The 21,344-nt window shown below is 44.7% G+C and overlaps 2 protein-coding genes across 6 annotated transcripts in view; one reads left to right on the top strand and one right to left on the bottom strand.

The window, feature by feature from the left end:
• COPG2 (COPI coat complex subunit gamma 2) overlaps positions 1 to 826 on the top strand; it is a 162,587-nt gene extending 161,761 nt beyond the window's left edge. For both annotated transcript variants that reach the window (XM_034964992.3, XM_055114877.2), the window contains exon 24: positions 262 to 826. In XM_034964992.3, the coding sequence (XP_034820883.1) occupies positions 262 to 392 (131 nt within the window). In that variant the 3' untranslated portion in view covers positions 393 to 826. The remainder of the gene's footprint in view (positions 1 to 261) is intronic.
• On the bottom strand, positions 772 to 20,890 carry MEST (mesoderm specific transcript). Of its 4 annotated transcripts, none has more exons than XM_003813470.6 (12): positions 20,679 to 20,890; positions 11,564 to 11,718; positions 9,843 to 9,922; positions 9,065 to 9,142; positions 8,803 to 8,939; positions 8,592 to 8,650; positions 7,157 to 7,197; positions 6,540 to 6,610; positions 6,182 to 6,283; positions 4,337 to 4,413; positions 3,063 to 3,126; positions 772 to 2,125 (listed from the first exon to the last, which is right to left on the bottom strand). In XM_003813470.6, the coding sequence occupies exons 2-12, from the start codon at positions 11,715 to 11,717 to the stop codon at positions 2,008 to 2,010; spliced, it is 981 nt and encodes a 326-aa protein (XP_003813518.1). In that variant the 5' UTR covers position 11,718; positions 20,679 to 20,890; the 3' UTR covers positions 772 to 2,007. The 4 variants fall into 4 exon arrangements, with proteins under 4 accessions (XP_003813518.1, XP_008964271.1, XP_003813517.2 ...); XM_008966023.5 differs by having other exon boundaries at positions 20,555 to 20,688; XM_003813469.4 differs by lacking the exon at positions 20,679 to 20,890 and adding an exon at positions 14,748 to 15,797.
• Positions 20,891 to 21,344: the final 454 nt, after the last annotated feature.

The raw sequence follows: 21,344 nt of genomic DNA, 5'->3' as shown, positions 1-21,344 counted from the left end.
CTCCAACAAATACCAAGGCCACCACCAACATTCCTTTTGAGTACTCCAAATTGGTATTTTTGAATACCTTCTATGTACCTGGTTTCATGGGAATATAAAAATAAATATATATATTTGGAATTTATGCGTAGGATTCAATTTCCACAAGTCTCTGGAAAAGCTAAACTAATAGAAAGGAGATGCAGGGATAGCATGATAAATTTCATTATCCAGTGCTTGTTTTGGGTTCTTAATATGGTTTTCCTTACTTTTTTCTCTCAGGTATATTCAGAGGTGGCTATGATTTATTGGTGAGGTCCAGGCTGGCCTTAGCCGATGGAGTGACCATGCAGGTGACTGTCAGAAGTAAAGAGAGAACACCTGTAGATGTTATCTTAGCTTCTGTTGGATAAATGCTTACTGGACAAGAGGAAACTGATGCACACTACATGGTCAGTGGGCTTTTAGGCTAGTGGCATCAGTTTCCCAGAATCAGACTTTTGAAGATGAATGACTTTGGAGAAGCAAATTAAACATTTGGCCCTGAGCCAGCAGATCAAGCAAATGTCTATCTTTGCGCATGGGTTGGTTTTTTTTTTTCTTTTTATTCTACTTGGTCAGCTTTGGGACGATAGTGCAGCTTTGGGTGATCTTGAAAATCAAATACTATGCTATACTCCAGCTGCTTAACTTCATTTTATTCTTTAATGTGTACCTGAAAGCTCCTGGCAATGCTGGAAAATTTTTATCCCAGAGGGGTGGGGGGAGGGGGGAGGGGAAGCCAGAGTCCACTTTTGTCACAATTCATTTTTATTAATAGAAAATAAACACTTATTCCAGTTTCAAAGTTGTTATACTTGAAGTTGCTAATTTAAAAAAATGAATTTTAAATAATCACTTTTAATAATCCTGCTTTGACTAAGACAATGAAATGTGGCTTTAAAAAAAAAAGTATTCAGCACCATTTGCTCATAGGTCTTTCAGAGTTTGTTCTTAAAGTTTCTGGAACTTTCCTGTCTGTAAAGTACAGGAATTACTGAGCTACATTGGAAAGCCTCTCTGGGACAGGCAGTGGGGAGTTAAGCAGTCATCATAAAGGAACCAGTGTACATTCAGCATGGTGACTTGACTACACAACAATCCCTTCCCCTCTACTGTAGCTCAAGAGAGACATGCTTCTAACCACTGAGGTATGAGGAGTCTCAGACTGTTATTTGCTGTTAGAATTGGTCTTCCCAGCTAATAACAGTACATTTCTGGCACAGATGCTATTGGTCCTTAATGTCCTGTGATTTTAGGAAATAGTTTGGATTTAGTTCAATTTATTCAGAAATCAAACATGTTTAATTAGCTTCACTACTCTGGCAGAGTAAGGGTATGCTGGTTTAGTATCTTTATAAAATATATATAATGTATAGGTAAAATCATAGTCTTAAATCATACCTAAAATACTGTATCATTTAAACCAATATCTATTTTAACAAAATGTTTATAACTAAAAACAGCTGATGAAACACTAAATCCAAAGGTATGACAAAGAGGACTCAGCTCTGTGTTGCTTAAAGAACTTTTAAAAGGCATGTGCCCATAACGTCATTCGAGGAGAGGGAAGGAGCCCCCCTTCTCCTCCTCCTTACTATAGAATTCCGGTTGGGGGTGGGCCAGAAATTAGCACTTCTAAATATTTCAGAGAAGTTCAAAGTGTTAAAAAAGTCTTTTATGCAAAAGAACGTCTTTCTGCATCAGTGAATAGTAATGCTCATCAGAATTTCCTAATAGCACAAAAACAAAGCCAAGTCTATACATTTGATCAGATATCAAAGTAATGGGAGATGGACTATTATGTCAACCTTAGTCAGAGCTCCTGCTGGCTTCTTCCTGTACACTGTTCACCAATTTGAGTAAAGTGGACTTTGTGAGAGAATTATGTTTGATGGCCAGGACCTCTTTTGGGCATTTCTTCCTAAGTGGAATACACAACAGATAAGGGAGTAGGGGAGGTAATACAGGGAAGCTACTCTTTCCAGCTCAGAAGGAGTTGATGAAGCCCATATATGCATTCAAGAAGCCCATGGGATCCTCTAGCTGTGGATAGTGGCTAATGTGGTCATCCAGAATCGACACTGTGGACCGCGGCAGCGTTTTCCTAGTGGAAGAGAACAGCACGCAGGTGAACTTCAGGCTGGAGCGGGAGGGATGTAAGCCAGTGGGAAGCCCCAGTAAATGACCCTGTGGACACACCACACTGGAAGGAGCCACCAAAGAGCTTATTCACCTTCTACTCTGAAATTGTATCTTAGGCAGATAAACTTGCCAATTCCATTTATACAAACTAGTTTTTAAATGTTCATAATCCAACAAACAACAACTTGAAAATATAACACTTTTGCAACAATTGTCAAAGCAAGATGACTTTCAGCTCCTTAGAGAAGGATGAAGCATCAAACAAGTGGATCACACAGCAACTCACTGCCCAAGCAGAGATAACCAAGGATCTTCCCTTAATCCCAGGAGGAGATGAGAGGGGGTATTTTATTTAAAATTATATGCAAGCTGTTTACTACTAGCTTGTATCCAGTAGGCCACAGGAAGGTATGGAACATTCTTATGTGACATAATCAAGATTTCATATTCTGATACCTTCCAAGTAAGTACCTAGAGAGAATAGCAACCAATGAGAAGGCACTTTTCCACAATGAGCTCTTCTCAATCTCTCCTTGCCATCTGCTCAGCCTAAACCAATGAATTGGCTTTACAATCAGACTAAAACAAATACTTTGTAGGATATATCCACTTTCAACCTTTGACTCACATGAGAGCTTTTTGTACACCAAGGAATATGTAGCAGTCATGACAGTGAAAACAGACTATGAATAAATCAAGAGAATGTATAACTGAATGTCTTGATACTACAATTATGTTAGAATAAGATTCCTCAACTCAATCTTTTTATTGTTTCCTGGATGAACAGCCAGTGAGGTTAAAGACAATGGCTAGAGCCAATAGCCCTCAACAGGCAATTCTGTTTACCACTGTCAGGATGAGATACTAACAAAACATAGACTTCTCTCGGGGAGACTCACCTGTACAGCTCCAAAAACTCTGGATAGGGATTTACAGGATCCAATGGCCCATAGATAAAATGAACTAGAAAAGAGAAAAGGAATGAAATACTTAACAGCTCTCACATCTGTTCTACTCCCACCCTAAAATTAACTCCTCTCCAAAAAGAAATGTTTTCTTCTTCCTTTTTTTATTATAATAGGCAAGGTCTCTCTCTCTTGCTCAGGCTGGAGTGCAGTGGTGCAGTCATAGCTCACTGTAACCTCAAACTCGTTGGCCCAAGCGATCCTCCCACCTCAGTGTCCTCAGTAGCTGAGACTACATACAGGTGTGCAACACCACACTTGGCTAACTTTTAAATTTATCTGTAGAGTAAAATTTTTCTCACTATGTTGCCCAGAGTGGTGCCAAACTCCTGGGCTCAATCAGTCCTCCCGCCTCAGCCTCTCAAAGAGCTAGGATTACAGACATGAGCCTCCTCACCCAGCCCAAGAAAATATTTTCTATAAATAATTTTTTGTGTGATACAAAACCTAGCTTGTTTTATTAGGTAACCTCTAAAAAACTGCTAGGCACGCACCAGTTCATTGATTGGACACATCTCCTCCTACAGACAACCATTTGGTCCCTCATCCAGCTCTCCTGCACCCTGGACCAAATGGGATATGCCCAACTTTCAACATCCTCTAAGTCCAGGATACTATCATTCTTTAAGTCTCTCTTCAGTTATAACAGACCCTTGACATTTGAAATCAACCAATAATTTCCTGAGCACTAATCACTATGTGTGAAACACCATAATTTTTTTTAAATCCGTAAGAATGAAAAGACAAATAAGCACAAACCACCTATAGCCTCTTGATTAGTAATCCAAACAGCCTTCTGTCCAAGCAATTCAGCATGTAATGTGGCAGTCACTGACAATGCACACCACAGAAATCAGTAATACCAACTACCTTTACAGTAATGTCTCAGCTTTTTATATACTTCACTCTACACACACACATCACTGTTCCAGATGTCATGAGTACAGTTGCCAGTAAAATAAAGGATACCCAGAAAATCTGAATTTCAGGTGAAAAATGATTTTTTTTTGGTGTAAGTAGGTCCCAAATATTGTACAACATATACTTAAATACTAAAAAAGCATTTGTTGTTTATCTAAAATTCAAATTTAACTGGGTATCTTATATTTTTATTTGCTAAATCTGGTAACCCTAATTGTATAAAGGAGTTGCGATTACTTTAACCCTATAGTCCTTCAGTTTCCTATCAATAATATAAAAATACTCACTGGGGATAGTTACAGAGGCAAGAGCTCCCACCCAGCGCCTTCTGAACTTCTTCCTCTGATTGATGTACTGTAAGAGACTGTAGGACAGGTAAGTCAGCATGCGCAGAACAAGAAACCTTTACTGTTACAGGGATTCAAGGGCATAACAAGAGCCACAAGGAACACAAGATACAATTTCTTAATCCAGAAGCAGTTTAGCATTCCTGGAAATGTCCCACTTAATTTATCCATTTCTGTTGACCTCTAGAGTTAACCACCATGTAGCTCTAGCAGTGATTATGCCTACTATCAATAGAAGAATTAGTGGGTTTGTGTATTTATTAAGCAGGGAATGAGATCTAGGAAGGCTGACAGTTGGTTTGGATTTTATGTAACTAAAAAGCCCAGGTCTGAGGTTCCAATTTAGGCTCCACCACTACCTACCTCTCTGACTCAAACATATAACACAGATCTTTCAACTCGGTTTCCTCATTTGTTGGTTTGTTTTTTAAAAGACAGGGTCTCCCTATGTTACCTAGGCTGGAGTGCAGTGGCTATTCACAGGTGCAATCATAGCTCACTACAGCTATAACTCCTGACCTCAAGAGATCCTCCCACCTCAGCCTCCCAAGTAGCTGGGAGTACAGGCATGTGCCAAAGGACCTGGCTAGCCTCCTCATTTTTAAAATAAGAGGATTGTAACACATGATCTTCTGTATTGACATCTACTTCTTTTTTTTTTCTCTTTTTTTGAGACGGAGTCTCACTCTGTGCCCAGGCTGAAGTGCAGTGGCATGATCTCAGTTCACTGCAACCTCCGCTTCCTGGGCTCAAGCAATTCTTGTGCCTCAGCCTCCGGAGTAGCTGGAATTACAGACATGTGCCACCACACCTGGCTAATTTTTGTATTTTTAGTAGACACGGGGTTTCATCATGTTGGCCAGGCTGGTCTCTAAACTCCTGACCTCATGTGATCCGCCCACCTTGGCCTCCCAAAGTGCTCAAATTACAGGCGTGAGCCACTGTGCCCAGCCGACATCTACTTCAAAATTCTAAGTGTAGATGTTGATGAGCACAAAGCTGCATCTGACCACAGATAAAATGGAGAGGATTCCTCTTTCTCCAGCGTGAGACACCACTGCCACATTTTAGAACTCAAAATCATGTATTCTACTCATTCTGCCTGGCAACTCCAGGACAGTTATTTTTGTGAACCTCAAATATCTCATCTTAGAAATAGTATTTACTTTTTGGAAAGGAAAATATAATTTTAAAAGACAGTCTTAATTGTTCTTCAGTTTTTTAATACTAAAATGAAGTATTCAGGGATCCTGTTGAGGGTTAGGAGAGGGTGGGAGGATTGGCTCCCTCTAACATACAATTCCCAGCAAAGCCATCAGTAAAAACACTGGAAGCTACACTGAGCCAGGTGGCTAGAAGACAGAGTCTTATCCCAAGTAGTTACAGCTATCACCACCTCTGGGTCCCTTGTGAAAGTGTCTACATTCTCATTTGAACCAAGGCATGGGAATTCTTTGTACAAGACAGAGAAAGAGAAGTCTGCCCTCTCACTCCCCGTTGCTGCAGAAAGATAGGCAAAAGGAAGAGCCTTGTACCTTGAGGGAGGCACTAGGCTACTTTCACAACCATGATTCAATACTTTGAAGCATTTAATACTAACAAAGAGTCCAGTTTCACTCTATTTTCTATTTCTTCCTTCATATAGACCATGACTTTTTGGTTTGCCCCATAGGTCATCATCAGCCTTCCTGTGATAGGGAATAAGCCAGCAAGGAACAGAACAAGCAATCCCCACTCTCCACAAAAACACTTCTCTGGAAACCAAAGCAAAGGGTAATTTCTTACCTGTCAATGACTAAGTTCCCGTCATTGTTGCGGATCCCTGCCCACATGTCCCACAGCTCACTCTCAGAGGGCCGAGTATACGGCCCAAAGACTGGGGTGAGACTGAAAGAGTCCAAAACGCAGGAAGATAAGTGTGAGGAGAACTCAGAATGTTCAATATGGCTGGAACCTCAGAGGCCATAAAGTCTGGGCCATGCAGTCTGACCCATAAGTGATTTATGAATTCCTTCTACTTCCCTGGCAAGCGGCCAACACCTTTGCTTTAAAATATCAAGCCTTAGGATTTGGCCCAGAATTGTAATGGCAGCAACTTTTCACAACATTGCTCTAGGCCACAATCTTTGACAGTGACACTTACCCTCGAGAGAATACAAAGAAGTTCATCAGTCGTGTGAGGATGGGTGACAGCACACCTCCATCTTTGAGTAGCTGGAGGGGAATAAGTGGAGGTAAAGCTCAAGAACCCAGAGGAAGATCCTCACCGGGGCAAAAGGTTTTATACTAGGAACTAAATCTTTAGCCAAATCTCCTGCTACTGAATGGTTTGGTACTTGGCATTTTGTTTTGCCTACCCGCATTCTTCTCTCAAGGAAGACAAATCTATCTCTAATTCCATCTAAGATTACTTTTCTACAATTCACTAAATCCCTAAAACTTTAACTCTGATATATTCAAGTTTAGAGTAGGATCCTAATTTGTTCAAACATCAAGCTTGTAACACAGATCTTTCCATAGCTGTTATTTCTCCAAATATTTGTTGATCTCTTATTCTTAGGATTGGTTTTGGGTTTACGTAGGGGCCACTGCCTCTGCTTTAGTTGCCTAAGAAGGGAAAAAGTAACTTCATTAATAGAAATTCACAAGGAAGAGGATTTAACTACTGCCAGTTACAGGAGCTATGGCCCTTAAAAGGTCCCAGCATTATTTACGTCAGTACAAATCCTAAAACTAAAGGTCTATCAGTGAAGTACCAACCTTTTGGAGAAGGAGTGGACGGTGAGTCTCAGGAAAGATACCTGTAGAAGAGACTTATCTTAGTCATTTACCTACAACTTTAATTTTTTTTTTTTATACAGACGGGATCTCACTGGGTTGCCCAGCTGGTCTCGAGCTCAAGCAATCCTCTCACCTCAGCCTCCCAAAGTGCTGGGATTACAGGCGCAAGCCACCTCGCCCAGCCTACCTACATTTAGGTCAAAGGCAAGCCCATTATCAGAAACTACCCACCCTATTCACCATCACCTCTGCAGCCTTTACTACCAAAACAGAATTACAAATAACAATTTAAAACTGTCATCTAATTACTTCTCCAGGAATTCTGTGTTTAACTGGTCACAATAAATCCCACTGGAATTACTTTTCCCATCTTAAAGATAGTGAAACGGGGAGAAAATATATGGTCATCCAAAATGCTGATAACCAGGCTCTGACTCCCCTTAGCATTTCCCCCTATCGCTCCGAACACAAGGGTTAATGATTTGGGCTGTAAGAATAAAACAAGAAGTTTTTAAATAAGTATAGGTCCTTTAACAACCCTAGAGTTTTTCCTTTTCCCTTTCTCTTCAGAGTCAGTGGAAGAAAGCCATGAGCATAAGTGATAAAGGGAGAGACGGATTTCTCTCCCAGTCTGCTCTTAAGGCGTTCAGGAGACATTTGGGTATTCATGAACTTGCAAGCTGGCTGCCCAGAAAGTCTAATCAGGGGTTCGGTATTTTCTAACTGAAACTTGGCACCGCCATCAGTTAGGAGTTGGGGAATCTCATACAGTTAAGTCCTCACTTAACATCAGGATAGGTTCTTGGAAACTTTGGCTTTAAGCAGAATGAGGTACAGCAGGTCCTTGAATAACATCCTTTCTTTAAAACATTGATGAGAAAAAAAATTGGTTCCATTATAACGTTTCATTTAAAGTCACAGTTTCCAAGAACCCATTGATGACATTAAGTAAGGATTTTCTACACTAACATCATAGTAGTATTAGAAACACTTGTGGCTTTTTTCTGTATCTTCAATCCTATACTCTCATAACCTATTGCAGTTGTTTCAGATATGGCAAACAGTCTTTACACTCCTCACTCCTTCTGATATAGCTGTTACTAGGTCCTCCACTAGAACTTGCTATCTAATGCATTGAAAAAGCACGTGACTATAATGCAGCTTTTTATTGACTATGTAAGTAAAGTCACTATCCTTTGTAATGCTGTTTGTTTCTTTATTTTAAAACATTCTGAGAAAGGGTCCATAAATCTTGTCAGACCACCAAAGGAGTTGATGGCACAGAAGAGGTAGAGATCCCATAGTTTAATTATGTCTACTTGAAGTATTATCAGATTACCATTTAGGTGCCGCTGTATCTAAAGATGGCCCTTCTAGATTACACCCACTTTCTACCTACCGCCAAGGCAATTACCTCCATTTGACAGACAGAGACTCTTTATGGTAAGCCGACCAGATCGATTCTGCTTGTACCTAGAAGGGAGATGAGGAAACACACATGTAGCTGAGCAGACTTAAACCAGTGCACCGCTGAAGACAACTCCCAAGAGAGAAAAAGGATACAAAGAGTCCAGAAACAATGTACTCTCCTAGCATCATAAGCTGAAGTCTGAAGCTCCACTGACCTGTAGAGAAGCTCCTGAGCAACAATATCTCCATAGTCATGAGAAAGAAGGTTGATCCTGCGGTTCTGGAGCCCCAGATGCCGCAAAAGCGCTTCCACGATGCTGGCCTGCTCAAATATGGAATAGTGATGTGGTCTCTGAGGAAAGGAAAGCCCACATACACAGGATGAAGTCATGAGGACAGCTCTCTCTGCCAGCCTGACCCTCACAGTCTGCGTCTGCCCCCACACCCCATCACCAGCCCCAGATAGGTGCTGCTTACCGGTTTGTCACTGAAGCCAAAGCCTAAGAAATCAAGGGCAATCACCCGATGAAACCTCAAGGTCAGACCTTCCCAAATCTACAAGAAAGAAAGGATGATTTGGGCTTTCTGCTCCTGCCCCTCCCTTTCACCAGACCTACAGTAGCACAGGAGCTTCAGCCCTATCTTGGCTTAACAGACTTCCATAAAGAGAAAATGCCATGAAACTACCACAGGTCCCACAGATGATCCTCTTGGAAAATGCTTTATTCCTGGTAATTAATCCCTGTTGAGAGAGGGTAACTTGGCAGTGATCCCTTCCAGAGTGCCAAGGAGTTGTTTATTCCCTTCAGTAAATAAGGAACAGTTCAACATTTAATGTTTTTTTAAAAGCAATTCAAATGTGCAAGAGCCTTCTGGTGCTGACAACAAAATCCTTGAGGTTTTTTAAATTTTTATTAAAAAAAAATTTCTTTTTGAGACACACTCTCGCTCTGTCACCTAGGCTGAAGTGCAGTGGTGCAATCTCAGCTCACTGCAACCTCTGCCTCCCGGGTTCAAGCGATTCTCCTGCCTCAGCCTCCCAGGTAGCTGGGATTACAGGCTTGTGCCACCATGCCTGGCTAATTTTTATACTTTTAGTAGAGATGGGGTTTTGCCATGTTGGCCTGGCTGGTCTCAAACTCCTGACCTCAGGTCATCCTCCCACCTCAGCCTCCCAAAGTGCTAGGATTTGAGCCCCCACGCCTGGCCGAGATTTTTTAAGACATAGTAGGACGTAGAAGTCTGACTTCATTACCTTGTACCAGTCGTAGCTGGATGTTGGAAAACCGTGTAAAAGCACAACTATCTCTGGACTTCCAACCACACCCACAGAGTCTAGGAAGAAGGAAAGTACAATCAATTATGCCAAATCCCTATAAAAATAACCTCGAAGATGTTAAAATCTAAGTAATCTGATACAAAGAACAAGAAACTGTGACCAAATTGACATTAAAATGACACAATTATTTTTAAAATGTAAGCTTAACTGCGTTAGGTGAGAACAGGCCTTTTCTCCTTTCAATCTGTATATTAAAACATTGTAAAAATCATGCTATGTGAAAATACTTGAAGGCACCTTGTTTACTTTCACCTAAGTGTTTTTAAACAGCATCTCCCCATTTCTCCTTTCGTTCTGTAATATGCAGATTTTTTCACAGTGAAAAGTAAATTTTCAGTTAAAAGCATATGATCACAACACATAAACTACAAATTCTTTGTACTTTATCATGAATGGCCTCACAGAAATTCTCTAAGATACAGCAACTATTCCCAAGGAACACCTTTAGCTTATGCTGTTTGCTCAGCACTTTTTATTCAGCAGGAGACCCAATCTAACATCAAAAACATAATAAAACTATTACAAAATCCTGTCAACTATAAAAAGGGCTTAATCAACATAAACATGAACTTTTTTAATGCATATGACAATACGGAAGCATTCAGCATCATCTAAATTAGGTAAACATTTAGACAATATTAACCTTGCTAATAGTATTGGATTAGAACAGGTATATTCATATACTGCCAGTGACATGAAAATTTGGTAATAAGGTTTTCAAAAATAATTTAGAAGCAGTTAAAAATTGTATATACTTTAGCCTAAGAGTTTTGTTCTTGAGAATCTGTGCAAATAAAATCATTCCATTTATACAAGTAGTATAGTTTGAAAATGTAAGGAAAAAATAAACTGTATGGACATGAAGCTTTTACTTCAACATTAGTTTTTTAAAACAGTAAAACTGGAAATAACCCAAGCCAACATAATAAAAATTGTATACTTACTTAATTGAATATAGCAAATGAGAGGAGGTCAGGAGCAATAATGAAAAACGGTTTATGACAAACATTTTTCGTTATTGCTCTTGACCCCCGCTCAAAACAAATCATTTCCAATCTGTTTCTCAGTTTCTTCACCTATAAAATGAGGTTAATGGCACCTATCTCCAAATGCTGTTGTAAAGATTAAACAATGAAGGCTGAAAACATAACTCAGTGCCTGGCATATGGTAATTACTTGATAAGTAGTGGTCATAATAATAATCATCACTAGCAAATTAATTTATATAATGGTATTAAGACTTAAATCACAGTTACACTACAAATAATCTACAGAAAAAATGAAATCAGGGATGGTAAGGAGAGAGAACCAATGGTGGTTATATCTTAATATTTTATATATTACCTGACACTAAGGTTGCTCAAAAAAAAAAAAAAAAAAACTAATATTGGAATACATATCAAGCTACAAAGAAAACTTATACTAAAAGGTAAGGTCTGCAGGTTGGAATCTCAGTCCCTACCCCCATTCTCCCAGCAGTTTTCTGCGCTTCTCTGCAAGCACACTACACAGAAAGAGAGAGAGATACTCTCCTCCATCATTAAGGAGCAACAAGAGACCAATAGCCACAAAATAAATACCTCAGCTGGGACTTATGTGACCGATACACGCAGGAGTTCCAATAGTCCACTTCTTACCTTGGTAGAAGATACGCAGTCCCTTGTAAGTGAAAAACTTGCCTGAAGACTTCCATGAGTGAAGGGCAGGGGAGAGCTGAGGGGGTGGGATGTGCAGGTATGCAGCAAGCAGGGGCACGGCCAGCAGCCCCACCTGGACCCACCACTCCCTCATCCTGTAGGAAAAGCAGAGACCCACTGTAAGCAGTCAGGTAACATTGTCCGCTCATCTACAAACCAAAACCTGGTTAAGATGGGGTGGGAGATTGCTGTTACCATGCAATGATTACATTGCCCTTCACATAGGCACAAAGCTGACCGAGACTATAATCAAACCTCTGTCTGCCATAGCACTCACCATATTTGTTCATCATTCTAATCTTAAGGAAAAAAAAAACATTATTTCAACATATAATCTTCTGCCTCTGCTCCCCGACTTTAACCCCTTAGCCCCTACCCTTGTGGTCTTCCCAATACCTGCTGAAGAGGACTTTATATAAATAAAAGGGACATGACTTAAATGCTGGACACTCTTTCGTTGACTTTTATCAAGGCTTCCCAGGAAAAAAATAACTTCTTTCTTATTTACTCCAAAAGCTCTACCATCTACCCACTACCCCCAACCAGTAAAATGTTCAAAAAATATATATGTGCTATATCTCATGTTTTAAAGAGTGTGTGTGTGTAGTAACTTATCACATGTCCTCAAGCAGAGAGCTACTCCTGATTTTCAGCCCTCCTGCCTAAATGAAGCCCCATTTAGTACTCCTTTCTGGATTTGGGCTGAGAAACTGCTCAGGGTAAACAGTCTGTGAAAGTAAGATAGCTGCACTGTGTATTCCAACATAAGCAGCTTTGTCATGACTCTGAATATCTAATCTCTTGAGAGGTCAAGGCGGTAGATTACATTTCTGCTTTTCTTAGCAGACTCTTTAAGTTTCCATTTAATTTCCTAAGATGCTCCCCCACCCCCAGATAAGGCATAACTCATACCCAGCGTGTGAGAATTGATTTTGTCTTTGGAAAAAGAGCACTGGTTGGTACACCCAACCCTCCCATGCCCAGGACTTCAAAGGCACAAGTCAGTTTATCCACATTGACAAGGAGTGCCAAACAGGAATTATAAACAGTTCTGTTTCAAGTCTATGACTTCTGATGGTCAACAGACCAAGAATTGTCAGTAGAATGGAAGTTCTCTCAAAACAGCCAGAATGGAAATAATACCCTCCAAAACTAAAATTAGAGTTGTCATAGAGCTGAAATAAATTAATTGCTAAAGCCCTGGGGGAAATGGCTTTCCGTCTGTACACACATTCTTCCCTATTGCCTGTAATCTACCTACCCGTTCGCTAACTTCCTCAACTTACAAGATACGTTTCCCCCCCAAATCCCTGATACTTTTTGCTAAACTCTAAAAACAAGCCTGTGGTTTTACAGTGGTAAAATAACCATGTTTCTTAAACAATGTCAGCTCCCCAGGCTATTTTTTAGGCATTATTAGGGCAGTCATTTCCTTTTTTCTCCAAAGTACCTGTCCATAAGACGGATAGAACCATTTGGTCCTACTTCTCAAGGTAATACTAGAAATGGTTCAAAAAAGTGCCAGAACATGATGGTTATATCACAGTTTTCACCCAACAATAGCAGGCTGTATCCCAGTATCTCCTTGAAAGGTCAGATGACAAAAACCATTAGGTTTTGACGATCATTTGCCCAGCCCTATCTGTCCTGTACTTCAATGTATACATTTTCATGTGCAGATTTCATTACTCCTTTCCCCCAGTGCTTCTCATCGCATTCATCCACGGGGTTCCAGCAGCTGAATCTCTGCAGTGACTCAGCAGAGAGCCCCGGGAGGGGCGGCCAGAGCAGCAAATGGGGAGGCTTCCCCGCCGCTGCTTAGGGAAAGTGGGGGTTAAAAAACGAGGCTATCGACCAACATACTCGACTCCTGGACACCCCCCTCCACACCCTCCTCCTCTTACTCCAAGAAAGCAAAGAGGCAACCTCTCAGGGGGCCATTTTTTGTCTTATTACCGCAGTAAAAATGCCCCCATGAACTTTTAGGATTTTTAGAAGTGAAGCAACCTAGCCGTCAGTAGGCAAAATGGGTTAAGCAAACATTTTTTGGCCAAAATCCCAACTATTTAATGAGCCATGAGCGGAGACAATAAGCAAACTCCAGTAACAAACTTTCCAGAAATTTCTGAGCCTTGATTTCTTCATCTTGTAAACAGAAAAACACACTCCCGTAATAATACCACCCAACCTGCCGCCCACCTGATGGCGTCGCCGCGAGACGAACCACTTTGAAAACCCGCGAAACCAAGGTGAACAATCCCTGCGCAACATGACAGTTGGGTCACATCGCCGTTCTCACTCGCGCTTGTTACTGAAATCTGAAAAATACTTAAGGCGGCTGACGGGCACTGCGAGTTCTAGTCACTCTGCGGTGACTCCCGCCACCGTGATACCTGGGTCTTGAAATCCTAAGCTGCACCGCGGCGATCTCGGCACTGCGATTATCCCGTTCTTGAAATCCTAAGGTGCGCCACGGAGATACCGGGGTTCTAAAAATTCTAAATCGCACCAGGGCGATGCTGGGGTCTATCCTTTAAGTCGCACCACGGCAATGGCGGGGTCTAAAAATCCTACATCGCACCAGGGCTTTGCCGGGATCTATAAATCCTAAATCGCGCCACGGCAACGGCGGAGTCTAAGAATCCTGAATCGCACCAGAGGGAAGCCGGAGTCTAAATATCCTAAATCAAACCAGGGCGATGCTGGGGTTTAGAAATCCTAAATCATGCTGCAGCAATGACTGAGTATAAAAATCCTAAATCGCGCCAGGGTGATGCCAGGATCTAAAAATCCCAATTCGCATCAGGGTGAGACCAGGGTCATTATGGATCCTAAGTCATATCAAGATGACGCTGGGGTCCAGAAATCCTAAATCTCACCACGACGATCCCGGGGTCTAGAAATCCTAACCCAAGGAGGTCCCGCATTCTGAACATTCCACTGCGGGCAGGAGTGACACCCCCTCCTCAAGTAGGCAGAGCGGGCGCGGAATGCGTGCCGCCTGTCGGTAGAGTTTTCGCCCAGAGGCAGCCCCAGCTCGGACACGGGCACACAGTCCTCCGCTCGCCTGCGCCCTAGTCCCAGGGCCGCCAGCCACACCCCCTCGTTCCCACTGCACACTCACCTGCGGAGGCGATCTCGGCGCACCATGGCCGCGTTATCCCATGCCGCCCGCCGCAGCGTTGCAGAGCACTGGGCGCCGCGGAGCCCGCAGCCGTGCAGGGCTGGCCGGCAGCGGGGGCGCAGCCCGCAGCCCACAGCCCGCGCAGGGCGGCGCCGCGCCGGGCAGCTACAGCCACTCCGGCGTGCGCTGCGGCACTGCGCTTGCGAGGCGCAGCTGCCGCAGAGGAGGTGCCGGGGTGTGCTGGTTGCCGCGGCAGCGCGGAGCGAGTGGGCACCGACTTTTAGAGCCCACCCGCGCCCCGCCCCTAGCCCGCCCATCGCCGCAGAACCCCTACCGCCTGCTCCCTTGCTCGCCGCAGAGCCCCTCCCAGCCGCTCTACCACCGCCATGGCCACAAAGATGGGGTGCCCCTCTAACAGTGGCTCCTTTAGGGGGCACCTCAGGGGTGTCGAGCCCCCTCCCCAAGACCCCGCTGCTCCCTCGTTAACCGCCAACCCTGAGCCCGAGATTCTGCTGCAGAAACCCTCCCCTGATGAGTTAAGGCCACGGGCAAAAACAGCAGACCCCTGAGTGCCCCAACTCTTTCCTTAGACCACCCACAAACCCCACAGGCCGCCCACAAACCCCACAGGCTGCCCACAAGCCCCACAGGAGGATGGCCGCTCGAACTAAGGGGCAGCAGGGCTCTGGGGTGCCGGCCGTGGCGCCTGCTCCCATCCCTCGTTCGAAGCGAAGGTACTGAACCATGAGAGGTGGCGAGCCACGAGGGCCCTATGCGCCCTAAGCTTAACTACCGGTAACCACCAAGGGCACGAGCAAGCGGCTAGGGAGCAACAAGCTCTGTTGGACCCACCACCAAGCTAGTAAACAGATTCATGGGATGGCCACTATGGCCAAAGTTGCACAAAGTCCGGTTTCTCCCGCTCCAGCCACCGCCGCTGCGCGGGGCAGGTTTCCTTTACAGCAGCGCGACGTGGTCAGCATGCCAGACGCCTGGCCACAGCAGCGCCCTCGCAGCCCCGCTCTCTGCATGCGCCGGTCCACGCTGCACAGAACAGTGGGCACAATTAGGAGAGCAAAGCCCCCTTTACGTAAGATAGAATCACAATGCAAGGGCCCAGAGGCACAAGAAAGAGGGAGGAATGTTTCTAATCCATAATCCTTTAAAAGGCATCCCTTACGCCTTTGAAAAGTGTAGAGTATCACGAAGTGTCTGTGTTCATTTTCTGACCGTAAACTGAAATACTGGTGAACAAACGTGGGGTGCGAGCGGGTGAGCGGGGCGGCCGGCCGGTGCCCGCTGCATCCAGAGGGGGCGCTGCAGGCCTCCCTTCGGTTGCGCACGGCCCGAGCCCTCCGCGGCTCTGCAACTCTGCACCCCGAAAGGTTCGGCGCTGGACCGCGGGGCATCCAACCTGGGACCGGGGGCGACCCACGGACACTGAGGAAACTACCGCCTATAAGCCTATCATCAGAACCTGTGGCACAACACAGGTACAGTTCTGCAGGGGTCTGGTTGCCCCCAGAAAAAGCACTCATGAAACAAATGCTGATTTAGCACCTACAGGGCGCTAAGAACCGGGGGTGCGAAATAAATGAGAAATAGCCCCGGCCCGAAAACAAGACACGGGCCATCTGGAGGGGAAGACAGACAAGAACTGCCACTTTGTAAAATTTTCCTTTTAATTTCCTAGCGACGTTTGTGGCAGTTGACCCACTCCTCCCTAACGTGTAAGGCCCTCAGAGGCAGAGCCCAAGTATTATTCACCTTTTGTAGCCCCAGAGCCCGCCACGGTGCCGGCCACAAAGCTGGCCCCTAATAAATACTGCTTGAATGAGTACAAGAATTTGAGGGCGCACAGGGGAGGAAGTAATTAAGGGGAGGGGCGAAGGGTGGTCTTGAATGATGAATAGACATTTACCAGAGAGACAAAGAACATTCCAGCCGGAGGGGACGGCTTTCGCAAAGCACCGGAGGCTCAGGGCCGCGTGTTTGGGGAAAACGGGAAGTCCTTTGAGCCGGCAAAAAATTAGGATAGCAAGAGAATTTCATCGTAGGGAATTAGGAATTTGTTCTAGAGAAAATGAGAAGCCACAGATGGATTTAAACTCTTTATGGCCTTAATTGGTTACTTAACAAAATTTAAATTAGTCTCTTTACAAGTCAAAGATTACCTATTTTAACTACCACTACCTTTTAAAGACTGAATTACTCTGCAAAAATCTAAATCGGTTCTTCCAAAAAGGTAAAGGCTTTCCTATTTTAATAATAACAATAACAAAAGCCTTTGCATTATATATTATTCATATTTATTGTTAATGGAAACTTTGAGTCCTACAAACAATTCCACACTTTCATTCTCACCAGGCCAGAAACACCAGCATCCAAGATGAAGGCAATTTTCTGTTGATGGACTGAGTACCCCACAAAGGATTTTATTCTGAAGGCCATGGAACATGTCTACCCACATGGATCAAGTGGGCAGACTGGAGGAGAAACAGTTTAAAGGCCCTGGGGGAAGCAGGGAGCGCCACGGAGAGCTCCTGACGACAACAGGAATTCCAAGTCTGGCACTCGGGAGAAATCTTCCCTTCAGACATTATTGATGTCTGGCCGAGTAGTTAGGAAAAACTTCCTTGAAGGAGGGATTGAGGTTGAGATGGGCATGGAACCCAGATCTTAGGCAAAGAAAGCATATTCCTGTTTGGAAGAACCCTGAGTACAGAAGTCAGCTCAAAGATATCAGCTTGGCCCAACCAGGAATTCGCTGTGGGAAGTCTAAGAGAGAAAATGCTGGCCATAATCCCCCAGGAGCCAAAGAGTTAACGAATCTTCTAAATGTGCCTGATTTACTTCCAGAAAGGAGCTTCCTCCGCAGGGGGAGAATTTGATCCAAGGTATAAAACACTTGGAGCCCTGAGAAAACACACAGCCACACATAAATTCAAAGTCGGCTCTGGCTTGCTCGAAGTTGCACCCTTTCAGTTCCTCTGGACAGATGCTATCCTGGACTGTGCAGGATATCTCATGCAGTAGTACTCCCTCAGCCAGTGGCTTATCACACATTCTTGTCACATTCCAAGTCTAACACAGTTCCGCCTCATGATAAGACCTCAGATCTGTGCAAAAATTCATGTAGAAAGCTCTGCATTTATTATCTCGCTGATTCACAACAGTGGTATGGGATCAGCAGAGATGGTACCACAGATTCAAGAACCATATTTTTCTAACCCCAGTTTGAGACCCATAATATGACAAGTGCAGGATATTTATGGAGACAACAAGACACAACCGGGACTGCCACTTTCAAGAGCCATCATTGTAGATTCAAATCAACTAAAACACTTCATAATGGGAGAAACTTGGTTGAACAGGAGCACATGTTAACGAAGGGGTTTTGGTTGAGAAACTTACTGAATCAGTAAGACAGGACCCTTAAAAAGGCTACTATGACTGCAGACTGAGGGGAAGTACCAAAAATAAGCTAATCCTACTCTATTATGCTGGTTAGAACTCACAGAAAGCATTTTATTCTGTTCTACAGAGCAGATACATATTGAAACAGAGACAAATAGGAATGTGTTCAGAGAAGGTCAACTGAACTGCAAACTGAAGGTGTAACAGTTCTCGTATTTTAAGCTCCTACCATGAGCATGGATCTTCACCCAACATATCCCTGATCCTCACAGTAGCCTGGCTAGATGAGTATTTTCACTCACAGATTTCAGAGAGAGATACGGCAGCTCGGAACGCTAAGTGTTAGGATGTGAAGGGGCTGGGAACTGAACGCAGATGTGCCTGGCTCCAAAGTTGGCCTTCTTTCCACTACTCCACACTGCCTCCCTGTTTGAAATAGATGGGCATGTTTGGTTTGAAGAAAAGAAGCCTTGTGGAGTAAGTAGAAGAAGGAAATGTGTTAGCAGTCCTCAAATATTTGTGGAAGCAGCATTAGACATTTTATTCTGTATGGCTCCAATGAGTGCAAATTGTAGAGAAACAGATGTCGATTCAACATAAAGAATTTTCCAACATAGGGGCTGTCTAGAGGGATTGGGTGGCTCGGCCATTTTGGTATGGGACAAATTCTCTGTCCACTGGGGGCTGGGTAACCCTGTGGCAGGTATGCGAGCTCTGCATGTAAGACAATGAATGACCTGCAAGGTCTTTTCCCATCTGATGTAAAATAAGGCTCCAAGATGAACTGGAACTTGGCCAGGGTGATCCTCTACTGAGGGGACAAATTCACAGCTCAGTCTTCCCTAGTTATGTCCCTCAGCCCAGAACCCTTGGTACAACATGCTGCTTTGTACTGAGGGCAAGGCAAATTGAAGACATTATCATCAATAAAATCACATCGAGCCCGCTCTCAACCAAATTAACCAATGTGGCCGGGCGCAGTGGCTCACGCCTGTAATCCCAGCACTTTGAGAGGCTGAAGCAGGCGGATCACTTCAGGTCAGGAGTTCGAGACCAGCCTGGCCAACATGGTGAAACCCCGTCTCTACCAAAAATACAAAAATTAGCCATGTGTAGTGGTGTGTGCCTGTAGTCCCAGCTACTTGGGAGGCTGAGGCAGGAGAATAGCTTGAGTCCCGGAGGCAGAAGTTGCAGTGAGATGAGATGGCGTCACTGCACTCCAGCCTGGGCGACAGAGCGAGACTTCATCTCAAAAACAAAACCAAACAAAAACAAATTAACCAATATATCCCTGAAGCTACTGGTGTGTTCCTCTTCAGGCCCATTTTTGAGTAAAAGTGTTTGGCTGTAAAAAGCTCAAAAGATGAGTGGTAGACGAGGGAAGCAGTGGAACTGAATAATCTCTTACCCAAATAAGATGAACCTAAATGACAGATGGTTGTTTCTCCAGGTGACAGTATTAGTGGGCACCCCTAAACTATCTTCACACACCCTCTGCATTACTCCACACATCCCATTATCCCACAGCTGGTACTTCTTCACCAGGTACTCCTGCCCCACTATCCCACACCTAGAGGACATTTTATCCACTCAAACAGATAAATAGGCTGAAGGATTCTAATTAAGTAATAGAATCTTGCATTTTTATAGCTCTTTACCCTTTCACATATATCATCTCATTTGTCACTCACCACAGTCCCCTAAGGAAAACAGCTACTTTCTTTCAGACAGGCAATTTTCTAGCTGCCTGGGAGCTAGGAGGAGGAAAGGGCTTCAGCACAGGCACAGTCGCTCTTTCTCGCTTTTTTTTTTTTTTCCTGTTACTACCTTCCCACATTAGATTATGCCTCCAGCCAGAATGAGTCAACCAGGAGCAGGTGCTTCCGTTTTCCTCGATTGCTCTCCTCACCTCACACCTTCTTCAGCTGTCCCCCTCCCTGAACCAGGCCCCCAGCCGCGCCACCACTGCCGCTCTCCGCCCTGGTGACCCCAGCGCCTGGACCGACACCTGCAGCTCCGACCCCGAACAGCCACGCCCTCTACCACTCGGTCACACCCGTGTGCCTGCGACCTTTCCAACCTCCAAGGCTGGCTGTCCCACAAGTAGGAAGGCGCAGCCTCCCAAGAAATCGAGTCCCCACGCCCAGGAGGGCGGGTGGAGCCAGCTAACGGAATGACTAAACTCTGTCGCGGGGATCAAGCCTCGGCGAGGGTTGTGTGACTTTTGTGTTCTCTACGACCCCGAGGTGCTGGGAGACGACGACCGAGGCTCTCGCCCACGTGGCCCTCTTCTGGACCGGCGGCGGCGCACCTCGTATGGGGACCCACGCGCCCCGGGAGCCCTCCCCTCGCCAGCACAGCCTCACGCCTCCTGGGCCACGCGCACTTACCTGCCCCCAGGACTGGTGTGGCCCACGCACACGAGCCAAACACCCAAGGAGGGCTAGTCCCACTCCTGGAGCGGGCTGCGAGGGTGCACGGGGAGGCTCCACTCCTTCCCCGCCCGCCTCTTACCTGATTCAGGTAAGACCTGGCCTACAGGACTCCATGTTTCGGAGAACCGGTTGCGCATGCGCTTCCTGAGGCCAGAGGTTCTCGGCCTTCACCCTGTTCCCAGGGAGGACCCGGCCACGAATACGCGGCTCGGGGCTAGAGCGTCGCCAGGTCCGCGCACAAGCCCATCGCCCCCGAGCCCAGCATGTGCTGCCGCCTTCTCCCTGCCAGGCGTCAGCGCCACCTATTGCAAAGGGTATGAAATGGCAGGCCGTGGCTTCGACAATAGCCTCCGGCATTGGATAAAGAGAATAAAATTGTATTCGGCCTGATCTGAGTACTTTTACATAATAAAAGTGAAGGCCAAAGAAGTGACATTTTGATAGTTATTAACTACCTAGAGATCTTTGGCGAGGCTTCCGTATTTCAGCCCTTCCCCTAATTTCGCAATTACCCAAAAGATGGTGTCCATCGCCAGCCCTCTCTCTACCCCGTGCTCTCGATCCTTATATTTGCCTGCTTTCTGCTGTTCACATGGCGAACACAGGCATCACATATTCAACAAGGGCCAGGTGAAATTCACTACCCTTTCTCACCTCCTCTTTCCCACACTACAAACTGACCCCTGTCCTAAGAACTGACGCTTCCTTCTCTAGTCTGTATCTTGGTTAATGCACTTCTGTCCAC

Source organism: Pan paniscus, chromosome 6, assembly GCF_029289425.2.
Source record: "Pan paniscus chromosome 6, NHGRI_mPanPan1-v2.0_pri, whole genome shotgun sequence".
NCBI lineage: Eukaryota > Metazoa > Chordata > Mammalia > Primates > Hominidae > Pan > Pan paniscus.
Note: the sequence above shows the minus strand (reverse complement) of the source record. Positions and strands in the feature narration are given on the sequence as shown.